Source organism: Martes martes, assembly GCF_963455335.1.
Source record: "Martes martes genome assembly, chromosome: 17".
In the NCBI taxonomy this organism is placed as follows: domain Eukaryota; kingdom Metazoa; phylum Chordata; class Mammalia; order Carnivora; family Mustelidae; genus Martes; species Martes martes.
Window position 1 is genome coordinate 56,873,257 of NC_137905.1, and position 23,122 is coordinate 56,896,378.

At 58.9% G+C, this 23,122-nt stretch overlaps 1 protein-coding gene across 1 annotated transcript; it reads left to right on the forward strand.

The window, feature by feature from the left end:
* Positions 1 to 10,262: 10,262 nt before the first annotated feature.
* EPS8L1 (EPS8 signaling adaptor L1) lies at positions 10,263 to 21,479 on the forward strand (the record flags this gene model as incomplete). The annotated part of the gene is made up of 20 exons (XM_080828629.1): positions 10,263 to 10,352; positions 11,076 to 11,128; positions 12,495 to 12,535; positions 12,738 to 12,796; positions 13,325 to 13,486; positions 13,820 to 13,969; positions 14,477 to 14,559; positions 15,437 to 15,692; positions 15,965 to 16,091; positions 16,266 to 16,354; positions 16,446 to 16,520; positions 16,623 to 16,771; positions 17,307 to 17,448; positions 17,560 to 17,588; positions 19,660 to 19,786; positions 19,874 to 20,005; positions 20,162 to 20,267; positions 20,451 to 20,625; positions 20,919 to 21,051; positions 21,137 to 21,479. 20 exons carry the CDS (start codon positions 10,263 to 10,265, stop codon positions 21,221 to 21,223), a joined length of 2,265 nt encoding a protein of 754 aa, XP_080684755.1. The 3' UTR covers positions 21,224 to 21,479.
* Between the last annotated feature and the right edge of the window lie 1,643 nt (positions 21,480 to 23,122).

Here is a 23,122-nt window from a genome sequence, read left to right on the forward strand (position 1 = left end):
AGACCAGGACTCCTAGATAAAATATTCTAAATGTGTACAGTGGGTCATTATTTAAAAAAAAAAAAAAAAGAATGAAATGCTGGGAATTGTGACAGCCGAGATGCGCTACAAAAGTATCATTCTGCATGAAAGAAGCCAGTCGCAGAAGACTGCACGACGTATGAGTCCAGTTATACGGCATGGTTCTAGGAAAGGCAAGCCGGTAGTGAAGGAAGGAAGATCCGTGGTTGCCAGGGGCAGAGGGGGAGGAGGAAGTGATTGCCAGAAAGGGAACTTCTTTGGGTTTTGGAAATGTCTCTCTTGTAATCCTACTGACAGTTATATGCATGACCGCATACATTTGTAACATGTTACTGGCATTTTCACTTAAAAATAGTGACTTTTGCTGCATGTAAATTATCCTGCAACAAAGCTGACTCAAAAGAACTGAAAATTTTCTCCAGTTTTGTTCTGGAAATCTTTTGACTACAACTAACTCTTGATTTATGAATCAGTCTGCTTTATCTGCAATCAACAGACATATTTGAGAATTCTTATGAGGTGAGAAATATCGCCTTGACAAATTATTTCCAGATGCCCAAGAGGTTTTCGAATTGGATTGGACAACAAATTTGATGTGACGTTTTGTAGACAGAATGAAATTATTCACTTTGGGTCTGCAGCTTTCGCAGTTTGGAGCTAATTTTTTTTCTCTTAGAGAGATATTGCTTATCTCTGTAATGCCGTGATAACTGTGAGGTCTGTGTGCCCTCCCAGACACAGGGCACCCAAAGGGAACACAACAGCACTGCGTCCAGGATCTGTGGTTGGAGTCTTAGCCTAGGAGTGAGGAAAAGTTTCCCAGAGGAAGGGAAACATAAATAGGGTTTTGAAGGATGAGTAGGAGTTCTTTAAGTGGCCCGAGTGGAGAGAGGCAACTAGACAGATGTAACAGCATATTCGAAGGCTAGGCATCAGGACGCAAGTTGCATGGGGAGGGACACATGTTTGCGATGGTAGGAGGTTGGCTTGAATGGGGAGGCGGCTGGCAAGAGATGTGATGGAAGGGAAAATTTTAAAGAAAAAATAAGCAATAATACCAGCTGCTATTTATTGAGTACCAATGTATGTGCCAAGTATTTAACTGACACAACAAACCAAAGAACAGGTTTGCTGTTGGGGATGTAGCAAAGTTGACTGGGTTTGGCAAGAGGCCTCTACCCTTTTGGAGACTGTGGGAACTCAGGGCTTCTGGCCATGGAGGGAGCAAGGCCTGGGGAAGGGGAAGGTGCCATGAAGGCAGTGGTAATGAACCCCCAACGTTGATCTATACACATCTTGTTTCAAATTCCTGGTCTACCTCTTACGTGTGCGTTGAGCAGTTGCTTCCCTTCTCTCAGTTTCTGGCTCCTCTTACCCACCAAATGGCAAAGAGATAGTATCCTTAATACGTAAAGAGCCCTTACAAATCTCTAACAAGAGAAGGGAGCATAGGCAAATGGTATGATGGGCTATTTGCAAAGAAGTGATGTCAACACACACATGAAACTATTCAGCCTTCCTAGGAATGAAAGAAATGCTCATTAGGGTAATTATGAGATGGTATTTTTGCCTATCAGATTGGCAAGGTCAAAACAATGCTAACAGCCTGTGTTGGCAAGGATGTGGTGACATGGGGACTCATACTCGCCGGTGGAAGCCTCCTGAAAGGCCGGTCAGCAATTCATGTCAAAACCATTTGTGCATGGGGGCACCTGGGGGGCTCAGTCGTTGAGCATCTGCCTTTGGCTTGGGTCATGATCCCAGAGTCCTGGGATTGAGCCCCACATCGGGCTTCCTGCTCAGCAGGAAGCCTGCTTCTCCCTCTCCCACTCCCCTTGCTGTGTTCCCTCTGTTGCTGTCCCTCTGTGTGTGTGTCAAATAAATAGTTTTTTTTTAAAACATTCATGCATATGTTCCCCTTGTAAGAATTTATGCTAAGGGAGTAGTCATTCGGAAAGAAAGACACTGAGGAAAATATTCCTCAAATTGCCAGAAGCAAATAAAATTAAGCTCAATGCCTACCCGTAGAAGAGGGGTCTATTCTCTACTATTCCAACTTCTACACTCCTTTCAACAACTATGTCATGAGCACCCACTGTGTCCCAGACATTGAAATACACGCTGGGAATCTGGCAACAAGGCGGAATCATGGTCCCTCCGATACTAACAGTAAAACTAATTCCTCTATATGTGTTTCCAGACAGACTCTGTCTGCAGCTTTATCAGGCTCAAATGTTTAAGAACATACATGACTTCTTCCTTAACCACCAATACGGGGTGGGGAGAGATAGGCTGATTCATTCTCCATCTCTCTCTCTCTCTCTCTCTCTCTCTCTTTAAGTGTCTATACTGCAGTGCATACTTTTAGAGTTAGGAAAAAAACCCTATAATATTTGGCATCGGGTCTCTGCCAGACAAAGAAAGGGTGATTTCACTGTTTTTCACTTCCTTGTTCATGTGCCTTTTCTCATTGCATGAAGATGTTAAGCCACGTGAAATAAGCCAGTCACAAAAATGCAAATGCCATATGACTCCACTTGTTTGAGGTCCCTGGAGGAGACAAAATCCTAGAGACAGAAAGTAGAATGGTGGGTGCAAGGGGCTGGCAGGTGGAGGGGAGTGGGGAGTTAGGATGTAGTGGGTACAGAATGTCAGGTTTGCAGGATGAAAAGAGTTCTGGACGTGAATAGTGGTGATGGTTGCACAACAGTGTGAATGTGCTTAACCCCACTGAACCATACCGTTGAAAATGTTTAAGATAGTAAATTCTATGTCATGTGTCCTGTACTGTACTTGAAGGAGGAGAAGGAGGTCTGAGAGGGGAGGGGGAAGATGAGCACTGTGTGTTCAGATGCCGGTTCTCTCAATTTTGAGTAAAGCCCTTCCTCTCTGAGCCTTTTTCACCTTCTATCATCTGCCTCAAGGGGGTTTTCTGCAAAGGACAGGAATAGTAAATAATTTCGTCCTTGATGGCCATACGGTCCCTACTGCAACTATCCTGCCATTAGAGCAGGAAAGCCGCCAGAGACAAGATGCACGCAAATGAGCATGGACGTGTTCTAATAAAACTTTATTTACAAAAAGGAGCAATGGGCCACAATTTGCCAGCTCATTATAGAGTCTGGAAGGTTGATATAAAGTCATTCACAAGAAGGACCTAACACAGATTAAGTGCCAGAGCTTGCTGGCTGCTAATGTAGTTATTACACAGGAAACAATGCGTGCAAATTCCTTCCTCTCTGAGGACCTCCCACTTGATTCCCAGGCACACCCACGGTGTTTAGAAACTCTCTCCAGGTAGGCTATGCTCCTCGTTATCATTGTCGGTGTTCAGGAGTTCTGGATAAGCGTTGGGTGCTGTCCCGGGTGCTGAGAGACCTCTCCCACAAAACCCTCTGCTTTCCCTATCAGGGGCTTATGGCCCCAAATCATTCTGTCTCAATCTCCATCTACCTGCTGTTTTAGGAAATACATTTAAAGTCTTCAGGGGTGGGGCGCCTGGGTCGCTCAGTCAGTTAAGCGTCCGCCTTCGGCTCAGGTTGTGACCTCAGGGTCCTGGGATCGAGCCCTGCATCATCTGCCTCCCTGCTCAGTGGAGAGTCTGCTTCTCTCTCTCACTCTGCCACTCTCCCTGCTTGTGTGCTCCCCCCCAACAAATAGATAAATAAAATATTTTTTAAAAATAAAAATTTTTAGGGGTATAAGGATATTAGGTCTGGAAGTGACTCAAATTGTTCAGGGAAAAAATGTGTGTGAGAGAGAAAGAGACAGGAAGATAGAAATGATAAGCAAGTGTTTATGTTCATTGTTAAGCTCTGGGGATTCTGGGTGTAGTATAGGGAGTTCTATGTATTATTTTGCAACTTTTCCGTAAGTCTGAAATGATTCCAGCACCTGAACAATACATATATGAACCTCAAACCCACCATGAGATCATGTAGTGTATGGTTGTATTTATATGAAATGTCCAGATTGGCCAATCCGCATGTACAAAGAGCAAATTAATGTTTTCCAGGGGTTCAGGGAGGGAGGAATAGGGAGTAGCAGCTAATAGGTTCAGGGCTTTATTTTGGGCTGATAAAGTGCTTCAGAACTAGATGCAGGTGGGTGGTGGCACAACAATGAAAACGTACTAAATGCTACTGCGTTATTCACCCTAAGATTAATTTTATGTCAATTAAAAAAAAAAAAACTTGACCAAAATACTTCTAGAGCCTTCTCATTCTCTCTGATGCTTACAGTGACCCTGGGAACCCACGATCTGCTCTCATAATCTCTCTGATTTCATGTTCCATCCCTCTGCCCTCAGCCACGGTGCGGCAGATATGCTGGCCTTGCTGTGAATATGCCAGACAAGATCCCACCACAGGACCTTTGCACTGGCTGTTGCCCCTGCCTGGAGATCCTACCCCAGGTATCCCCCATCTAACTCTCCCCAGGTCTTCACTCAGTATCATCCCAACCACATTATGACTTTTCAATAGAACCCCCTAAAACACCTTCTGGACCCTCCGTGGCACTGTTGCCATTGGACGTTCTAAACAGTTTACTTTTTTAATTTCTTTTCCACCAGAATATAAACTCAACGAGGGCAGGTTTGGGGCTGAGTTCCCTGGTCCCCAGAACAGTGTCTGGTGTAGAGTAGATGCTTAATAAACATTGGTTGGATGGATGCATGGATGTCTGTTTATCAGAAGCTGGGATCTGGGGGCCCCGGAGGGCAGAGCTGTGTGCAGAGCTATCCCTTGTTCCTGCGTGTCGCTGGGTCATGGAGCTCTTGGTCCATTTCTCTATTTTCCATGGAGGCTGCGCCTAGAGCCCTTCTAAGCACTGTTCGTGCCTTCCCACACCTCATCTCCTGCTGGCCCTACGGCAGGTACTAGGATTTATGCTTGTTTTAGAGGAAGAGCTCCGAATAAACTGAGAGTCACCCGCTCCAACCCAGAACCTAAACCCAAGTCCGCGGGAGCCCCTTCCAGTCGCTGCCCCCCCCCCCCACGCTGGGGCCCAGCCCACTCCCGCCAGCCTAGGGGCCAGGCTCCCCCCAGTTTCTGGAGACTGACCCACCCGCCATCCCTCCCAGAGAACAAACAGCCCCGCCGCCAGCCTCCCTCCCCCACTCTCCTCCCCCGCCAGCCCCGGCGGTTTCCCAGACCCACCCTCCCTGGGCCGCCTCGCTGCTCTGGGGCGGGCCCGTTCCAGGATCTGCGGGGAAACACCTCACCCTTCCTCTGGGCTTCCGCACTGCCTGAGCGGGCGCCACCACGGCCCATTGAGGGCAGCCCGAGTCCGCGCCGCCGGGGACGACCCCATCCGCGTTGGACTTTGGCCACCTCTTGTTGGCGCCATTTCATAGTTGTCACCTTAATCGTCCTGGTAGCCAGGTGTCCGGGTCTCCTGTGCTCTGGCCAAACACACCCCGACAGACTTCACCCGCCAGCCTCCCCAAGGTATTCCCTCTGCCTGGAACCTTCTCTGCATTCCTGACTCATTCTCGAAATCCAGGTCAAAGCTCAGATGCCACCTCCTCATGGAGGCCCGCCCTGACTGCACCCCCCCAAAACGACCACACCTGCCTGCCTCCAGTCACCCCATCTCTTCCCTTGTGTTCTAGGTCCTCCGTGGCTCTTACCACAATCCAAAAGTCTTCCTCATGTATGTGCTCCCTGTTTACCTTCTGTCTCCCACCACACCCACGAGGGTGACAATAACACAGGGCAGGGCTTTCGTCCGTCCAGCACTCAGAAATGCTTGGCACAAAGTAGGTGCGTAAGTCTTTGCTACTGCATGACTTTGGGACTTTGCATATGCCACTCTCAAGCTTAGTGTCATCCCTTGCCACATTGCCCTTGGGAAACTCCTATTCATCCTTCAGAACCCTGTCCAGTCACCACTTAACTGGACATCCAGTTAGACTCTTCTTGAGCGCAAAGAGTGGGGCACAGATTGGGTCTCAGGAACCATTCATCGAATGATTAAGTTCATTGACACACATGTAAATACACACATCTCTCGGACACCCAGCCCCACCTTATTTATATCTGCCAAAAACCTGCCATACCTATTTCTTGTGACTATGCCCGCCCACCCCCGAGTCCCATCCTAGGAGTTCATCAGCAAACCCGACGGCTGGGGAGTGGGGACAGGTATGTGTGTTGGGAGAGGAGGAGGAGGAAAGGGATGGGGTGGTTTTAGACATGACACCCAGGGGATCTCAGCGGATCAAGCCCCGATGGGGAATTCTGTGTCCTGCCTCGGTGCCCCCAACCCAGACAATAAGCAATCCAGTCCCCAGTGACAAAGCTATCCCAGTTTAGGGACAGAAGCAAACACACCCACAGAGTCCTAGAGCTCACTTAATGAAAGGCACTGACTCTGTGGGCAGACAAGGGGTTGGAAAGGGTTCTCAGGTGGCTGTTCCCATGGTGAGTCTCTAAGACTGGGGTTCGCTGCCTCCGCCCCGGACTCACTGAGTCAGACTGTGCTGGGCTTGGAGCTCCAATGGTATCTGGGAGCCACTCGCTACGATTTGAAGAAAGGGAGGGCTGCCTCTGTGGCCACAGAAGGAGGAAGGAGCCCTGGGCCCTGAACTAGGGTGGAGGCTCTGGTTTCGGTCTCACTGTCTCACCTGCTGCTTCAGCCTTCAGAGCACCTGGAAGCAGGGACTGGGGCACCTGTCCCTGACCTGCCCTCCTCCCTCAGACCCAGGAGTCCAGACCCCAGGCCCCTCCTTCCTCAGACCCAGGAGTCCAGGCTCCCAGCTCCTCCTCCCTCAGACCCAGGAGTCCAGGCTCCCAGAACCTTCCTCCCTCAGACCCAGGAGTCCAGACCCCAGACCCTCCTCCCTCAGACCCAGGAGTCCAGGCTCCCAGAACCTTCCTCCCTCAGACCCAGGAGTCCAGACCCCAGACCCTCCTCCCTCAGACCCAGGAGTCCAGGCTCCCAGAACCTTCCTCCCTCAGACCCAGGAGTCCAAAACCTCCCAGTCCCCTCCTCCCTCAGACCCAGGAGTCCAGGCTCCCAGAACCTTCCTCCCTCAGACCCAGGAGTCCAGACCCCAGACCCTCCTCCCTCAGACCCAGGAGTCCAGGCTCCCAGAACCTTCCTCCCTCAGACCCAGGAGTCCAAAACCTCCCAGTCCCCTCCTCCCTCAGACCCAGGAGTCTAGAACTCCCAGCCCCTCCTCCATCAGACCCAGAATTCTAGACCCCCAGCCCCTCCTCTCTCAGACCCAGGAGTCCAGGCCCCAGCCCCTCATCCCTCAGACCCAGGAGTCTAGACCCCCAGTCCCCTCCTCTCTCAGACCCAGGAGTCCAGACCCCAGCCTCTCCTCCCTCAGACCCAAGAGTCTAGACCCCCAGTCCCCTCCTCTCTCAGACCCAGGAGTCCAGGCCCCAGCCCCTTGTCCCTCAGACCCAGGAGTCCAGGCTCCCAGAACCTTCCTCCCTCAGACCCAGGAGTCTAGAACCCCCAGCCCCTCCTCCATCAGACCCAGAATTCTAGACCCCCAGTCCCCTCCTCCCTCAGACCCAGGAGTCTAGAACCCCCAGCCCCTCCTCCATCAGACCCAGAATTCTAGACCCCCAGTCCCCTCCTCCCTCAGACCCAGGAGTCCAGGCCCCCAGCCCCTCCTCCCTCAGACCCAGGAGTCTAGACCCCCCAGCATCCTCCTCCCTCAGACCCAGGAGTCTAGACCCCCAGTCCCCTCCTCCCTCAGACCTGGGAGACCTGGCCCCTGACTCCCACGGAATGCCTATTTGAGGATAGTTTTCTCCATTTGCACATGAAGAAAGGGCCTGGTCTCTGGTCAGATCTGCATTTTGTCCCCCAGCCCAGGGCTACGGTGACCTTGGGTTAGTGGCCTCTGCACTCTGAGCCTCTGTCTTCTGTGCCAGTGGGCACCAATCCCAGCCCTAGCTGCCTGTCAGAGTTAAGGGGTCTGCTCCTCTCTGCAGACCCCAGCCCAGGCAGGGCCAAGTGCAGGAAGTACTTGTGGCATGAACGTGACGGGAAGCCAGAATGACAGCTGTTGCAGACAGCAGAGCAGGACCCCAGGCCTCTCCCTGCAGCTCCCGGGAGAGCACACCCACACTGGCCAGCCCACCCCCCCCTCCTGGGCTCAGGCAGTTCCAAGGCCTGCGACACTCCTCTCTCAACCTCCAGTCCACCTCCAGCTGCCAAACTCGCCCTTCAGGTTCAGCTCCGGCTGCCCCTCCTCCTCCAGGAAGCCTGCCCTGACCTCTTAGCGGCCTCCTCCGGGCTTCCGCAGGGCCCTTTGCATCCCATCGCAGCAGATCCGGAAAGGTCACCATCTCTGCCGTGGCGAATACTCAACCTAGCATCTCCTCTTTGGCCCGGATGGCGCCGAGAGCTCTCCGTGAACTCATTTAATCCTCCCAATGTTTCGATCCCGTGTTCCAACTGGGGGCCTGGGGCACAGAGAGGTTAAGCGATTTACCTAGGGTCACACAGCTAGAAAGGGCAGAGTCATGAGGTGGCCGCAGGACGCAGGGCGGAAGTTGCATGGCCTGAGTTCAAGCTTCCCCACCATGGATGAGCCGCGTGATTGCAGACAAATTCCTCAATGTGTGTCTCTTCCTCGCGTGTAAAAGGGAGCTAATGGAACCCGTTTCACAGGATGTTGTGAGGATGAGATGTACATATGCGTTCACACACACACACACACACACACACACGCAGTGTGCTCAGAAGACGGAAGCACCCCCGCATAGGGATTAAGTCAGGACCTGAACCCACACCCACCTGGGCTCCCTGCCATCACCCCACCCCACACGATGGTCTCTCGTTACCTCTGTTCTTTCATCCCCCCCAGCCCAGGACAAAGGGGTGCTTTCTCTCGTTTCCGGCCTCACTCTGCAGAGCCTGTGTGCAGTGGAGCATAATGCATGCGAACGCAGATGTCTCTCCAGCCCTTACGGTTTGCAGCAGCTAGAGCGCAGGGCCAAACACAGAGGAGTCTGTGTCCTCCTGAAGCTTACATTCTAACAGGGGAGACATAAAATAACTGAAATGATCAGGTAATACAGTATGTTAAAAGGTGGGGAACAATTTGGCGAAAAATTAATTAGGGAGCCGGGAGAGAGCACGAGGAACAGGAGGGTACGGGGAGCTGCAGTGTTAAATAGCGTGGTCAGCCAGGCCTCTCTGAGAAGCTGGCCGTCCGGCAAAGACCTGAAGGGGGGTAGGGAACAATCCATGAGGATGTCCGAGGGAATAAGCATTCCAGGCAGAGGGCACAGCAAGTGCAAAGGCCCTGAGGCAGGGCGGGCTGTCAGTGTTCAAGGAGCAGCAAGGACGCAGTGTGCTGGAAGGGAGGGATGGAGGCTGAGAGGAGGTCAGGCCCTGCAGAGAAACGGGGAGCCCCTGAGGGAACGCGAGCAGGGAGTGGTGTGAGCTGAGCTAGGTTTCTTCGGGCTCTCTGCATGGACAGGAGACCAAGGGGAGGAAGGGAGCAGGGGCCAGCTAGGAGGCTCTCCAAGTTCAGGTGTGAGCCTGGAGGACGCCAGGAAGGATCCCCAGGTGGGGATCCTTGACAAAGGGAAAGGCTAAAAGGGGGCATGCCCGCCCGTTCCCGCTCTCCCAGCTCTGTTCTCACCCACTCCCTGCAAGTGTAACCTCGGGCCCGTGTGGGACTCAGTTTCTTCATCTGTGAAGGGGAGACCCCCAGCCTCACCTCACAGGATTTGGGAAGAAATGGCGTGGATAACGTGGTCAGCAAGGACCGTGGCACCGAGGAAGTTCCGGAAAGCAGATTTCAAGCCTGAGGAGCTCGTTAGCGTTTAAGAAGTACTTGGAGCCATGTGGGGCTCTGAGTCCTAGTTGCCATGATTAGAGGGGTTCCTGGGGGGGCTAGTTTCCAGAAGAAGAGGCAGGAACTGTGGACAGGAGGTGCGCACCGGGCCGGGACAGACACCAGTCCGGAGACAGAAAGGCAGCCCCGGTGACAGAAATGCCACCCTCCCACACTGACGACCCCCTCTCAAACTGCAAACAGGTGCGACTCAAACCTCTGACCTCCCAGAGGCTTTCAGAGCTGCAGCTCTGGCCGAGCGTGACGCCCCACGGCTTGCTGTCCTTGAGCTAGTGTTGTGACAGAGACCGTCACAGCTCCTGGCTCCCCGCAGGCCGTTCCAGTCCCCCCCCCCACCCCAACCCTGGTGTCTGTGCCAGCCCCGCCCAGGGGCCAGGGCGGTGGGGCCGTGCCCGGTGAGTGCGCTGGTATGCGGAGGCGGGCGGGCCCGGGGAGCAGGAAGGACGGGCAGGCATTTGGAACCCTGGGACAGCAGAGAGCGGGGCCTCTCCAGCGGCAGGTGAGGAGGGGGCCCCCGCCGGGAGGGGCTGGAGGCCGGGACTCCTGGGGAGCAGGAGCAGGGGTCTAGGACACCCGGGTCCACTTACCAGGAAGGCGGGCGGACCTAAACCCGTGAGTCCCGAGGAGGTGAGGGCTGGGAGATGGACCCGACAGCCCGAGGTCGCAGTGGCTGAGGAACTGGCTGAATGGCTCTCTGAGGGGACTTGGAGACAAGACCCTTTGGTTCTTAGGGTCCAGATGCTCTGAGCTGGAACTCCTGGGCCCCTGAGATTAGGCTAGAGACAGGATCCCTGGAAAGAGGAAGCAAAATGGGGCACACATAGATTAGGGAGCCAAATGCATGGATCCCTGAGAGATTTGGGGGGCAGAGTACAAAGTGTGAAGGAGGAGGGGCTGGGGGCCTGGACTCCTGGGTCTGAGGGAGGAGGGGCTGGGGGTTCTAGACTCCCAGGTCTGAGGGAGGGGAAACGGGGGGTTCTGGACTCCCAGGTCTGAGGGAGGAGGGGCTGGGGGTTCTAGACTCCCAGGTCTGAGGGAGGAGGGGCTGGGGGTTCTAGACTCCCAGGTCTGAGGGAGGAGGGGCTGGGGGTTCTGGACTCCCAGGTCTGAGGGAGGAGGGGCTGGGTGTTCTGGACTCCCAGGTCTGAGGGAGGAGGGACTGGGGAAAAAAATCCTTGGTACAGTTGGCCAGGGCAGGCCCTCACTCTCTGCTGGATCCCAGGGCACCTCTAGGTGGCAGGAGCTCGCCATTCTCACCATGAGCACCACCACAGGGTAAGTGGTCCTACCCCTGGGCTGCCCAGCCCCCTCTGCCACCCTGTTCCCCGCACCCCCAGGGGGCATTCGCAGCATTCCCAGCGTGGACACTGAGAAGGACGCCTGTGCTCCCCCTTCCCTGCCCAACTAACACTCAGCAGGGGAGGACCCTGGCCACCGAGCCTAAGTCTGAGCTCCTCTGGGAAACAGGGACCATTCCAAGAGCTTGACAGGATAATGAAGGTACAAGATTAGCAGAGACTCTGACCAAGAGCAGGTGCTCGGCTCCTGGGAGCCGCTGTAGCCGTGGTTAGCTTGTTGGTAAATATTGATGCTTCACAGACAAATCTGGGCGTTGTTTTTCTTTTTTTTTTTTTAAAGACTTATTAATTTCAGAGAGACATAGCATGGGGGAAGGGGCAGAAGAGAGAGTGTCTTTAGCAGACTCCACACTGAGCGGGGAGCCCCGTGTGGGGCTCGATCTCATGACCCTGAGATCATGACTGGTGCCAAAACCAAAAGTCCGATGCTTAACCACCAGGAGCCCCTGGGCTGTTTCTAATAAAGTTCAAGTCTCCTGGAGTGAGCAGCGAGAAGAACAAAGAGAGGCCCATGGGAATAGCTGTATGGGCGATATAAGGTAGTGAGTTCTCCAGCACAGAAGTAACCAAATTGTGCAGAGATCTGACTGGTAGGAGCAGGATAGGAGCAGAGGTTTGACTGAAAGTGTGTGTTTCTCGTCCCTCATCCCTGATCCCCCCCGAGCTCTGAGTCCCTGTCATTTCTGTGGAATTCTTCTTGGAGAAGGTGACCTAGAAGGGCAGGCCAGAGCAGGAGACAGAGAAGGATTCGGCTGGGAAGAGCTAGGCCCACGGGAGTAGGAGGGGAAGATAACTATCTGTCTACCCCAGATGTTAATGCTGCTGTCAACCCCCCTTTATTGAGTACCTGCTGTTTGCTACCCTTTGTATCATGGCACTGAAAGTTAAGTTATTGAGGCTTGGAACCCCCTCAACTCTCCGTGTGTCCACCAAGTGCTCTACCAGATGGTGGCTATCGGGTTCCTAACCCCTATCTCACAGAAAGGGAAACTGAGGCAGGAGAGATTAGGTCTCCTGTCCAGGGTCTTATGGCAAGGCAGTATGGACAGGAGAGCCCAAGCCAGTTCTTTGCGACAGCTGAGACCACACTCCCCACCACCACCTGCTACCACACTGCCTCACCTGCGTGAACGTCCAGCTCCGGGCCTGCCCTCCCCTGCTCAGAACCCTCCATGGCTGCCCACTGCCCTCCCAGTGAAGTCTTTGCTGCTCTGCTTGGCATTCAAAACCCCCATGCTCTCCCGATTCCCATGGCCCCTCTCACTCTTTTTTTCCTTAACCAGCCCAGAAGCTGCCCCCAAACCAAGTGCCAAGTCAATCTATGGTGAGTTTGGGAACAAGAAAACCCAAGGCTGAAAGCAGGTCTGAGGGAGGAGGGGCTGGGGGCCTGGACTCCTGGGTCTGAGGGAGGAGGGGTTGGGGACCTGGATCCCTAAGTCTGAGGGAGGAGGGGCTGGGGGTCTGGACTGCTGGGTCTGAGGGAGGAGGCACTGAGTTTTCTGGGTTCATTCTCCTCTCCCCCACAGAGCAGAGGAAGCGGTACTCCACTGTGGTTATGGCTGACGTTTCCCAGTATCTAGTCAATGTGAGTCTGGGGTCTGCGTCGCCCCAGGGAGGCTTGTGGGAGGAAAGGCAGGCAGGCCTGGGAAGATGGTGGTGTTGAAAGCAGAAGGAAGCCGGGAAACTGAGTTTGCTCATTTGCAAGATGGGCGGTCCCTGCCCCCCCTCAGAAGTGGGTGTTCGGCAGAGGAAGTCCCTTCCACTTGAGTCTGTGCTGGACAGTCAGGCCATGGGGACAAACGTTAGGTACACCTGTGTGAGGATGGCTCAGACCAAGTGTGCCCGGTGCTCTAACGGAGGCAGAAGGGCTTAGAGGGGACTAGACAGAACCGGTGCCTTCAAGGAGCCTCCAGTGTGCGGGGAGGCCGGACTCAGGGGCTGGTCACTCAGATGAAAGCAAAACTCAGGGCCCTGGGAGGAGGGGCCCCACTGGTGGATCCCGAGATGGGGAAGGCTTTCAGGAATGGTGTTCAGTCTCCGGTGGGAAGGCTGATGTGAGCCCCCCACCCCGGCGTCCTCCTGGGACTCCCTGCTTTCTCCGCGCCCGCGCCAGCACCTGGTGACATTCTGCCTGGGTGAGGAGGATGGCGTGTACACCGTGGAGGACGCCTCGCGGAAGCTGGCCATCATGGACAGCCAGGGTCGCGTCTGGGCCCAAGAGATGCTGCTGCGCGTGTCTCCGGACCATGTCACGCTGCTTGACCCCATCTCCAAGGTGCCAGGGGACACGCGGGTAGCAGAAGCGGCTGGCCCAAGCCAGCGGAGGCCCAGGGACTTGACCCCAGGGACTTCTGAGTGTGAATCCTGTCCCTTGCATGTCCTTCCTCCGGGAACTTGGGGAGAGATCTCCGCTCCTCTTTTGAGCATCCTTAGTTCCTCTATTAAACTGGGGTGCTATCTGGAACCCCCAGCAACAGCGGGGCCACCGTCCGGAACCCCCCAACCCCGCGGGGCTGCCTGGGCTGTGTCACCATACCCGCGGGCACTGCTGTCCCCATTGAGTCCCCGCGACTCTGGGCCTCAGTTTACCCGCCGTCCCGGCCCGCAGGAGGAGCTGGAGTTGTACCCGCTGGGTGCCATTGTGCGCTGCGACGCGGTGCTGCCGCCCGGCCGGAGCCGCTCGCTGCTGCTGCTCGTGTGCCTGGAGCCCGAGCGCACGCACCCCGACGTGCACTTCTTCCAGGGCCTGCGTCTCGGGGTGAGCGGGCCGGGTCGGGAGGAGCCAGGTTCCTGCGACGGAGCAGGGATCCTGTGGATTCCGAGGGTGGGGCTGGTGCGCCGGTGGGGCGGGGCCTGGGGCGGGGCCAGTGGAGGAGGCGGGGCCTGGAAAGAAGTTCTGGGAGGGAGCGGGTTTTGAGGACAGCTGGACCGGTTCACGGTAGAACGTGACGAAATGGAGCCGAGCGTCCCCGACAGAACACGGCAGCCCGGGGGGGAGAGGGTCTGGGAGCCGCGGGACCTGGAGGCGGGTGTGGTCTAGGGGCGAGGCCACAGCGGGACCCGGCCTCCGGGCTTGGCGAGAGGCCTAGGGCCGAGGCAGAGGTGCGGTGCGGGCGAGTGTTCAGGGCGTGGGTGTGCGTGGGGCGCCGCGCGGGACAGCGGACTGGAGGGGGTCTGGCGCCCGGCCAGGGATCCCATCCTCGCGACCGATGCCTGGGCACGTGGCAGGCGGGGTGGGGGCCTGGCCTGACAGCACCGTTGGCAGGCGGAGCTGATCCGAGAGGACATCCAGGGGGCTCTGCACGACTACCGGTCAGGCCGCGGGGAGCGCAGGCCTGCGGCGCTCAGGTGAGGGTGCTGGGCTGGAAGCCGGGGGAGAAGAGGGGATGGTGGGGTCTCTGGGAGGCCAGCTTCCCCTCCCCTCGCCTCGGTCTCCCCCCACCCCATCTCGGTCTCCCCACCCCCCACCCCCCACCCCCCACCCCCGCCTTGGCCTCCCCCCCACCCGCCTCCCTCCTCCTCCCTCCCTCCCACCGCCCCCCCTTCGGTCTCCCCCCTCCCGCCCCCCCCCCGCCTCAGTCTCCCCCCTGCCCCCTGCCTCGGTCTCCCCCGCCCCCGCCTCCCTCCTCCCCCTCCTGCCCCCGCCTTCCTCCTCCCCCTCCCTCCTCCCCCTCCCTCCTCCCCTCCCTCCCGCCGCCCCCCCACCTCTCCTCTCCTTCCCCCCTCACCTCGGTCTCTCCCCCACTCGCCTCTGTCTCCCCCTTCGCCTGGGTCTCCCCCCTTCCCCCCCCGCCTCGGTCTCCCCCCTACGCCCTCTTCTCCCACTACCCCCTCCTCGGTCTCCCCCTCCTCGGTCTCCCCCTCCTCGGTCTCCCCCTCCTCGGTCTCCCCCTCCCCCCGCCTCGGTCTCCCTCCGAGAAATGAGCAGATCCCCCTAGCCTGGCACAGCACGAGTTTTGGAGTCAAAGCCTGGTTCGAGTCCCCCCGTAGCATCCAGACAAGTGTACCCGCTCTCCAAAACGACTTTTCCTAATTCTGGTCCTCGGTTTCTCCTCCCTCGGGCCTCAGTTTCCCTCTGGAGAGGCGTTCCCCTTCCCCTTATCTCCGATTTCTCCCTGCCCCAGGTTTGGCTCAGCTGGCCACAGTGTCTCTTTTAGGCCCGACTTCGTCCCCTGCCCTATCCCTCCGCGATGGACCCAGGCTGCTTCCCCTTGTCCCTCCGCAGGGCCACGCAAGAGGAGCTGCAGCGCCGCCCGTCGCCGGTGGCCGAGACCCCTCCCCTGCAGCGCCGCCCATCCGTCCGAGCGGTCATCAGCACGGTGAGCGCCGGCCGGGGGCGCTCCCAGGCGGAGCCCATCCCCGAAGCGGAAGAGTCGCAGAGGCCCGGCCTGGCCAGGACCGCAGGCAGCCCTGACCCAGCCTCCCCGGATCTGGGCCCCCGCGGTCCGGAGCTGGCCAGTCTGCAGGCGGAGCGGGATGTGGTGAGTGGGGTGGACCCGGGGCCTGGAGGCGGGACCCGCTGTGGGGAGTGAGTCCCAGCTCCTAGGAGTGGGGCTTTGTTGGGGGGCGGTGGGCGTGTCAGACTCCTGGGGGAGTGGCCGACGGTGACTGGAATATGGTGACAGGGCCAGGCAGCAGAGGGCGTGACCCGGCCCGGGAGGATGTCCAGGCTCTGGGCCTGAGGGCTTTGGGGCGATGAGCGGCCAGGACTCCACATCCCTGAGTCCCCCGTGTCCCCGCCTCTGTCCCCCAGGACATCCTGAACCATGTGTTCGACGACGTGGAGAGTTTCGTGTCGAGGCTGCAGAAGTCTGCGGAGGCAGCCCGCGTGCTGGAGCAGCGGGAGCGCGGCCGCAGGACCCGGCGCCGGGCTGCTGGGGGTGAGGGGCGCCCGCAGCGGGATCCTGAGCCTCCAGTCACTCCCAAACCTCTTCCCTCGCCCTAGGGTCTCCCCACGCGCCCCCCGGCCAGGGGTGACTCCCCTTGCCTGGGGACTTGACTCCCCTTGACTGGTGCTGTCTCTGTGTCCCCGCACCTGCCTCCCCTCCCCGCAGAGGGTCTCCTGACGCTGCGGGCCAAGCCGCCCTCCGAGGCGGAGTACACCGACGTGCTTCAGAAAATCAAGTACGCCTTCAGCCTGCTGGTGAGAACCGTGCGCCCCGGCCTTCGCGGGGCAGGGGGAGGGCGAACCCACCGGTGCGAGCGCTAACCCCGGCGCCTCCCGCGCCCCGCAGGCCCGGCTGCGCGGCAACATCGCCAACCCCTCGTCCCCAGAGCTGCTGCACTTCCTGTTCGGGCCGCTGCAGCTGGTGAGCGCCGCGGCCCCGCGGGCCCCCTGAGGCCGGAGGAGGGGGTGCGACTTTGGGTGGGGTGGGGGTGGAGTGCGCCGCTCACTCCGGCACCCCGGGCAGGTCGTGGACACGTCAGGCGGCCCCCGATTCGCAAGTGAAGTGCGGCGGCCGCACCTGACGTCCGAGGCCGTGGCACTGTTGCGGGGCCACCTCACCCCGCGTGAGAATGCGCTCTGGACGTCGCTGGGGGACTCGTGGACCCGCCCCGGGTGAGCCAGGGGTGGGGGGCTGGGAGGCGGGGAAGGGTCGCCGCGGGGCTCTGCTGGCGCATCCGACCGCGGCTGCTGCAGAAGCTGGGACGAATGGCGGGAGCCAGCGGGGTGGGGGCGGGCAGACATTCGTGCGGGGCAGGGGTCGCAGCCTGAACCCCAGCTCCAGTCGCAACGGGAAAGGCGGGCCTCCGCGGAGAGGGCTGGGACCTGTAGGTTTGGGAAAGGGGTGCCCTCTGCGCTGGGAGGCAGCGAGTCTCCGTGGTGGGGGGGGGGCGGTGAGAGCAGAGCCGGACTGAGGGGGGGTCGGCTGTGTGCAGAATTGGGGAGATTCAGAGGCCCACCACGGCATTCGAGCGAAATCGGTGTATTTACGAGAACAGTCGATGTGGGGCGGTGGTGGAGCTCAGGTGCGGGGCGGCGAGGTCCGAGGAGCGGCGCTCACGCCCAGGGTGCAGGCTGGGGAAAACCTGAGGTTAATCATAGGGCTCGGGCCCAGACTAGGGTCGCTGAGCCCTCAGCCCCATGGCCGCAGGTTGGAGCTGCCCCCCGAGGAGGGACCCCCATACAGCCCTGAGTTCTCCAGCGGCTGGGAGCCCCCGGCCACAGACCCGGACGGCCGCGCCTGGGAGGACCCAGTGGAGAAACAGCTGCAGCACGAGCGGCAGCGCCAGCAGGTAAGGCTCCCTGGAGAGCCACGCACTCCCCCCCGCCCAGGGGCGCAGTGGGGCTGGGTGCTTTAGTCTGGCCCTGCCTGAGCTGCCGCTCTCTTCTCCTCTCTCCCACAGCAAAGTGCGCCCCAGGTCGCTGTCAATGGGTGAGTGTCTCCCCCCCCCCGCCCCCCGCCAAGGCGAAACAGGTGGGGTCGAGGAGGGGTGCATCCTGGGGGTTCCAGGCACTAACTTCACTCCTTTTTTGTCTTTCCTTTCATCTCCCTGGCTTGTCACAGGTGGGTGAGGTGGTGAGGAGGGAAGGCCGGGGCTGGGAGAGGGGGGAGAAGGGAGGGAGGGGGTAGGGCCCAGACTAAGGGGTCCAAGGGAGGAGGCCCAGATTGCAGGGTCTGAGGGAGGAAGGGGCGGGCGTGGGTCAAGTCTGAGAGGCTGGGAGATGGCAGTTTGGTTTCCCAGGGCCAGGGAAGCTCCCTGGTGTCAGAGGGAAGAGACTGGGGGATTGGGCATTTGAGTTTTGAAGAAGAGCTCAAGTCTGGTGCATGGGACCTTGGAGACCCAGAGAAGACCTGGGCCTTCAAGAGCCACGGGGCACGTTTCTGGGGAATTTAGGAAGTGGTAGTATTTCTGGGCCCCTGAAAGAGGCAGCCACAGGGAGGCCAGACCCACACTTCCCCAAGGCCTGTGGAAAGCAGTTGTCTCCGTTCCTGCCGAGTGTCAGGCAGAGAACCTGCAAAGGTTAGAAGGTTGGGGAAATTAAGGTCTGAGACCTGGGCTCCCGATCTCTGGGGGAGGAAAGAGCTGGGGTCTGAGTCCATGACTCCAGAAAGCAGTGGGGGCACAGAAGGGGCACGGAGAAGCCAGGACTCTAGGGCCCTTGAGCAAGTTGAGGGCGGATGCAAGGGAAACTTCATGGGATACGACGACGACTGAGCGAGCAGCGGAGCTGCAGGAGCGGAAGGGGGGTCTGGCGGGGGCCCGGCAGGGTCTCAGCAAGGACCGTGCGCTGGGAGCTGCCAGCCCCACACAGGGGGCGCCGCGGCCCTGAAGACCCCCCCTCTCCTTTGCACAGGTAGGCCTGATCCGGGCCGTGGTCCCTCTTCCTGGGGGATCAGAGCCAACGTCTTGTCCCCCGCCCCCGCCAGCTTCCTGGTCTCGCAGAACTTCACCCATTCCCTGTGCTTCTGAATCTTGGGCTTGACACCCCCAGCTTTTTTTTTTTTAAGATTTTATTTATTTATTTGACAGAGCGCGCACAAGCAGGAAGAGTGGTAGGGAGAGGGAGAAGTGGGCTCCTCGCTGAGCAGGGAGCCCCATGTGGGTCTCCATCCGAGGACCCTGGGACCGTGACCTGAGCTGAACAGACGCTTAGCCGACTGAGCCACCCAGACGCCCCACACCCCCAGCTTTTGACTTCCCTTCTCTGAGCCTCCAGTTCAGAGAAAACGAGAATAATGATCCCTTCTTGGAGGAGTTAGAAATCTAGGCGGTACTGTAGGCAGGCTGGTCAGAGCTGCCGGGGTAGCTCAGGCTCACTCCCAGAGGCCCGCACCGTGGGCCAGAATTACTCAGGACACGGACTCTGGGGCCAGCCTGCCTGGGTCTCCCTCAGTCTGGCCAATGCCTCTTTCTTGCTCTGTGACTTGACACCCTCGTGCCTCTCTCTCTCTGTTCTTCCATTTCCTCATCTGTAAAATAGAAAATAATAGGGTCGGGAGTGGAGGAGGAAAGGGTGGGAGTGGAGAGGGGAGTCCAAGGTCAGGGTTATAGCGTGGGTTGGGTCAAAAACCAGGTTAGCCAATACATGTAAAGTCTTTGAACAGGGCTAGCACCTAGTTCGCTCTAGAAGTTAACTAAAAGGTAACCACTGTGTCGTAACTATGGGTCATCCTAAGCCTGAGCCCAGTATACAGTAGATGCTCAATAAACAGCAGCTGTTTCTAGCCGTGTGCTGGGCAGCAAGTGATTTTCTCTGAGCCTTAATGTTCTCATCTGTCAGATGGAGGTGACATTAGTACTCCTATCATGTGCTTTCAAGCTCGGAGCCACGTACAGAAGGAGCAAAATGCATTCAAGATGTTCCCATTTCAAGTCTCTATTAACAGTATTAACCTGGCCCCTGCCCTACCCTGCTTGGCTCTAACCCCAGCTCACACCGGTACCCTACTGCCCTGAGCAGTGGGACTGGCTACCTCCTTATCCCCAATCCTCCTTCTCCAGTCACCAAGACCCAGAGCCGGAGGCTGAGCCTCAGCCAGAGCCGGACGGGAAGTGGGTGCTGTGTAATTACGACTTCCAGGCTCGCAACAGCAGCGAGCTGTCGGTCAAGCAGCAGGACGTGCTGGAGGTGAGAGGGTGGAGGCCCCGGGGACTGCAGGGGCCCAGCCCTAGCTGCAGACCCAGGCTCTGAGCCCTCCTCTCCTACCTCCCTCAGGTCCTGGATGACAGGCGCAAGTGGTGGAAGGTTCGGGACCAGCAAGGGCAGGAAGGATACGTGCCCTATAATATCCTGACACCCCACCAGCGGCCCCGGGGAAGCTGCAGCCACAGCACTTCTGGCAGCCTGGTGAGCCAGGGCACACTCCGGGGGCTTAAGGGAAGAAGGGATGTGAGGACCAGGTGCCAAGGGCACTGGCAGAGGACCGGGGGTATGGGGGGCGCTCAGAAATTGACCTCTGGAAGGTGGAGGGGCTGGGACTCAGTGTTCTGACCCCCTCTCTAGGAGGCTAGCACTCCCCCTCACGCACCAGCGCCGGCCCCAGCTCCTACCTCGTCTCGGCCCCACTGGGACAGTTGTGATAACCTCAACTTGGACCCCAGAGAGAAGGGTGAGTGGTGGGGGCACCCTTCCAGGGACCCATCCTTGTCCTCGCTCTCCGGTCCCGGGAGCCAAGGCGCAAAAAGAGGAACCAGACTCCCAACCCATCCTGAGAACGGTGGAGATCTGTTCCTCTCAGGCCCCGGGACCCTTCGTCCTGAATCCACGCTCCCTCCCGCTTTTCCGCCTGCAGAGAAATTCTCCCAGATGCTGTGTGTCAACGAGGAGCTGCAGGCGCGCCTGGCCCAGGGCCGCTCTGGCCCCAGCCGCGCAGCCCCGGGTCCCCGCGCCCTGGAGCCCCAGCTCAGCCCGCACTCGGACACCGCGGAGGTCCGCGCCTGGCTGCAGGCCAAGGGATTTAGCGCTGGGTGAGCGCCTGTGGCCGGCTGGGGACCCTGAGACGGGGTGTGTCCGGGTGCACGGCCGGCCCGGCTGTCCGGGTTTGCATGGGCGTGGCCAGGGAGCTCCCGCCTCCGCGGAAAGCCGGCGCACGCGGCCCGCCCCCTCCGGCGGTGCCGGGACGCGGCGGGGGAGGGACGCTGGCGCAAGAACGCCGTTGTGATTGGACAGCCGCTCGGCAGCAGGGACGTGATTGGGGGGCTGAGGGGCTGGAGCGGGGAGGGACCGGGGGGCCTGACCGCTCCCCCTCGGCTCTGCTCAGGACCGTGGCGGCGCTGGGCGTGCTGACCGGCGCGCAGCTCTTCTCGCTGCAGAAGGAGGAGCTGCGGGCCGTGAGCCCGGAGGAGGGGGCCCGCGTGTACAGCCAGGTCACCGTGCAGCGCGCGCTGCTGGAGGTGAGCAGCGGCTGTCCCCGGCCGGGGCCTGGGTGGGCGCCCAGGGCTCGGAGGCCAGGCTTCTGCTTTCCACCCCGCCCTCCAGGACAAAGAGGAAGTGTCGGAGCTGGAGGCGGTGATGGAGAAGCAGAAGAAGAAGGTGGAAGGCGACCTGCAAACAGAGGTTATCTGACCATCCCCGGCTGCTCTGCTCGAAGTTTCGAGGCAGCCCCGTGGGAGAACGGACTCTGCAGACAACCCCACCCACGGAAGACGACCCCTGGCGAAGGCTCCAGACCTGTTCCGGCTCTGGTCTTCCCCCAACCCCATGGAGTCTCCTGAGTGAGAGGACTGGCCAGGAGTGGGGGGAAAGGGGCCACACTCGGGTGCCCTGCGCACTGTGAGACGCCACCCAGACCATAAACAGCCTCCTCTTCCCAGGCATTGTCAACTGCTGTCCCTTCTCTAAGCGGCCACCAGGGGGCCCAGCAACCTGCCCCGCGCCCCAGCTCCCCGTCCCTACCTTTCCTGGTTTTTCTCAGGCTTCCTCTTCCCCAGCTGGCCAGTCCTTTAGTCCAGAGAGAGCTTTGAACACCCAGTCTCCTTCCCTGGCTCCCCAAGGCCACCTTAGCCCCGGTGCCCCACGTTTAAGGCCTTGAGAGGTTTGGTCCCTACCCCATCTCATCCCCTCCCCCTGCCCCCTGCACTCTGGCCCTGCCCTCCTCAAACACCCCCAGGCCCCCTCAGCCACTGGGCTCGGGTGTGCTCTCTGCTGCCTGGTGAGCGGCTCGTCAGCCTCCCTGCTGCAGCTCAAACACCCCCTTTAGAGAAGCCTGTCCTCTCCCCTCGGTCCCCACCAACTGCTGAGGGCCCAGCCGCAAAGGAGGCCTGACTCCTGCATGTGCCACAGGCTTCCTGGCCACCGTTCTCCTGTGAGGTGACAAGTGTCAGGGACAGCCAGCTCCTTTTCCTGCGGTCCAGACCGTGAGCACCGCTGGTTTAGGACAGGTTTTCTCTGGATCCCACCCTCATTCAGACTGGATGCCCCTCTAGCTTTAGGAAGACGGCCCTTTCCTCCTCGACCTGTGATCACTTCCGTGTCCCCAAGACGCCCACTGCCAAGCCCCCACCACCACCTAGTTCCCCCGACCTTCTACCTAAGATCCCCAGGCTGCCCTCCAAGATCAGATGAGCTCAGACCCAGCCCCGGGCATGCAGGAGTTCTGAGTCTGTTCCCCTCTGCCCACCCCCCCATAACCTGTTGTCCCCTCATAACCCACCAGACAAAATCCAAGATCCAGGGTTGGAGCAAGTCAGACCCACGCCCTATGCTACCACAGTCCGCCTGGCAGGACCTGCAGGCTGCCGTCCCCTCCACTGTTCCCAGAGCTGCACGGTCTCTCACCATCTCCCGCCACCCCCACTTCTTGCTGAGATCATAGCAGCTGGGCTCCCCCTTTCTGTCCCTGTCATCCCCCAGACTGTTGTCAACGCAGCAGCCAAAGGGACCTGTCAAAGCCTAGGTCCCACCTCACCAGGGCCATCCCGACACAGCTGGCCGTTGCCTCCAACCTCATCCCTCCTGTCTCTCTCCGGCCATACAGGCTGCTTCCCTCGTCTCCACATTTCAGGTACACCTCCGCCCTAGACTGTCCCTGCTGTCCCCTGACACCCCACCCTGCTCCCTCCCTGACACCTGCGAGTATCTGCCTCCGCCAGCTCTCCAGAGGGCCGGTCCAGAGCGGCCGGTGAGCAATCCTGTGGGCACACAGACGCCGCTGCCTCCTCGGCCCCCGCCCCACCCCCCACGACCCCCTCCTCTCCTCACCCGTCAGGTCTTTCCCATTCCCTCACTACCACAGCACCAGGAGGGAGGACGGGGTCTGGAAAGGAGAACAGGACCAGGAATGAAAGAACGCCCCATCTTCGTGCCCAGCCCCAGCCACCTGTGACCGTGCCGGATGAAGAGCTCCTACTATCCCATTCGAGTAGCCAAAAAAGCCCAAATCCTAGGGTTTTTAAGATCAGTGTTGGCAGCTGGCTCAAATTCGTTCCAGGAGCACTGGTGAGCCCGGGCCTCTGGGCCAGCTGC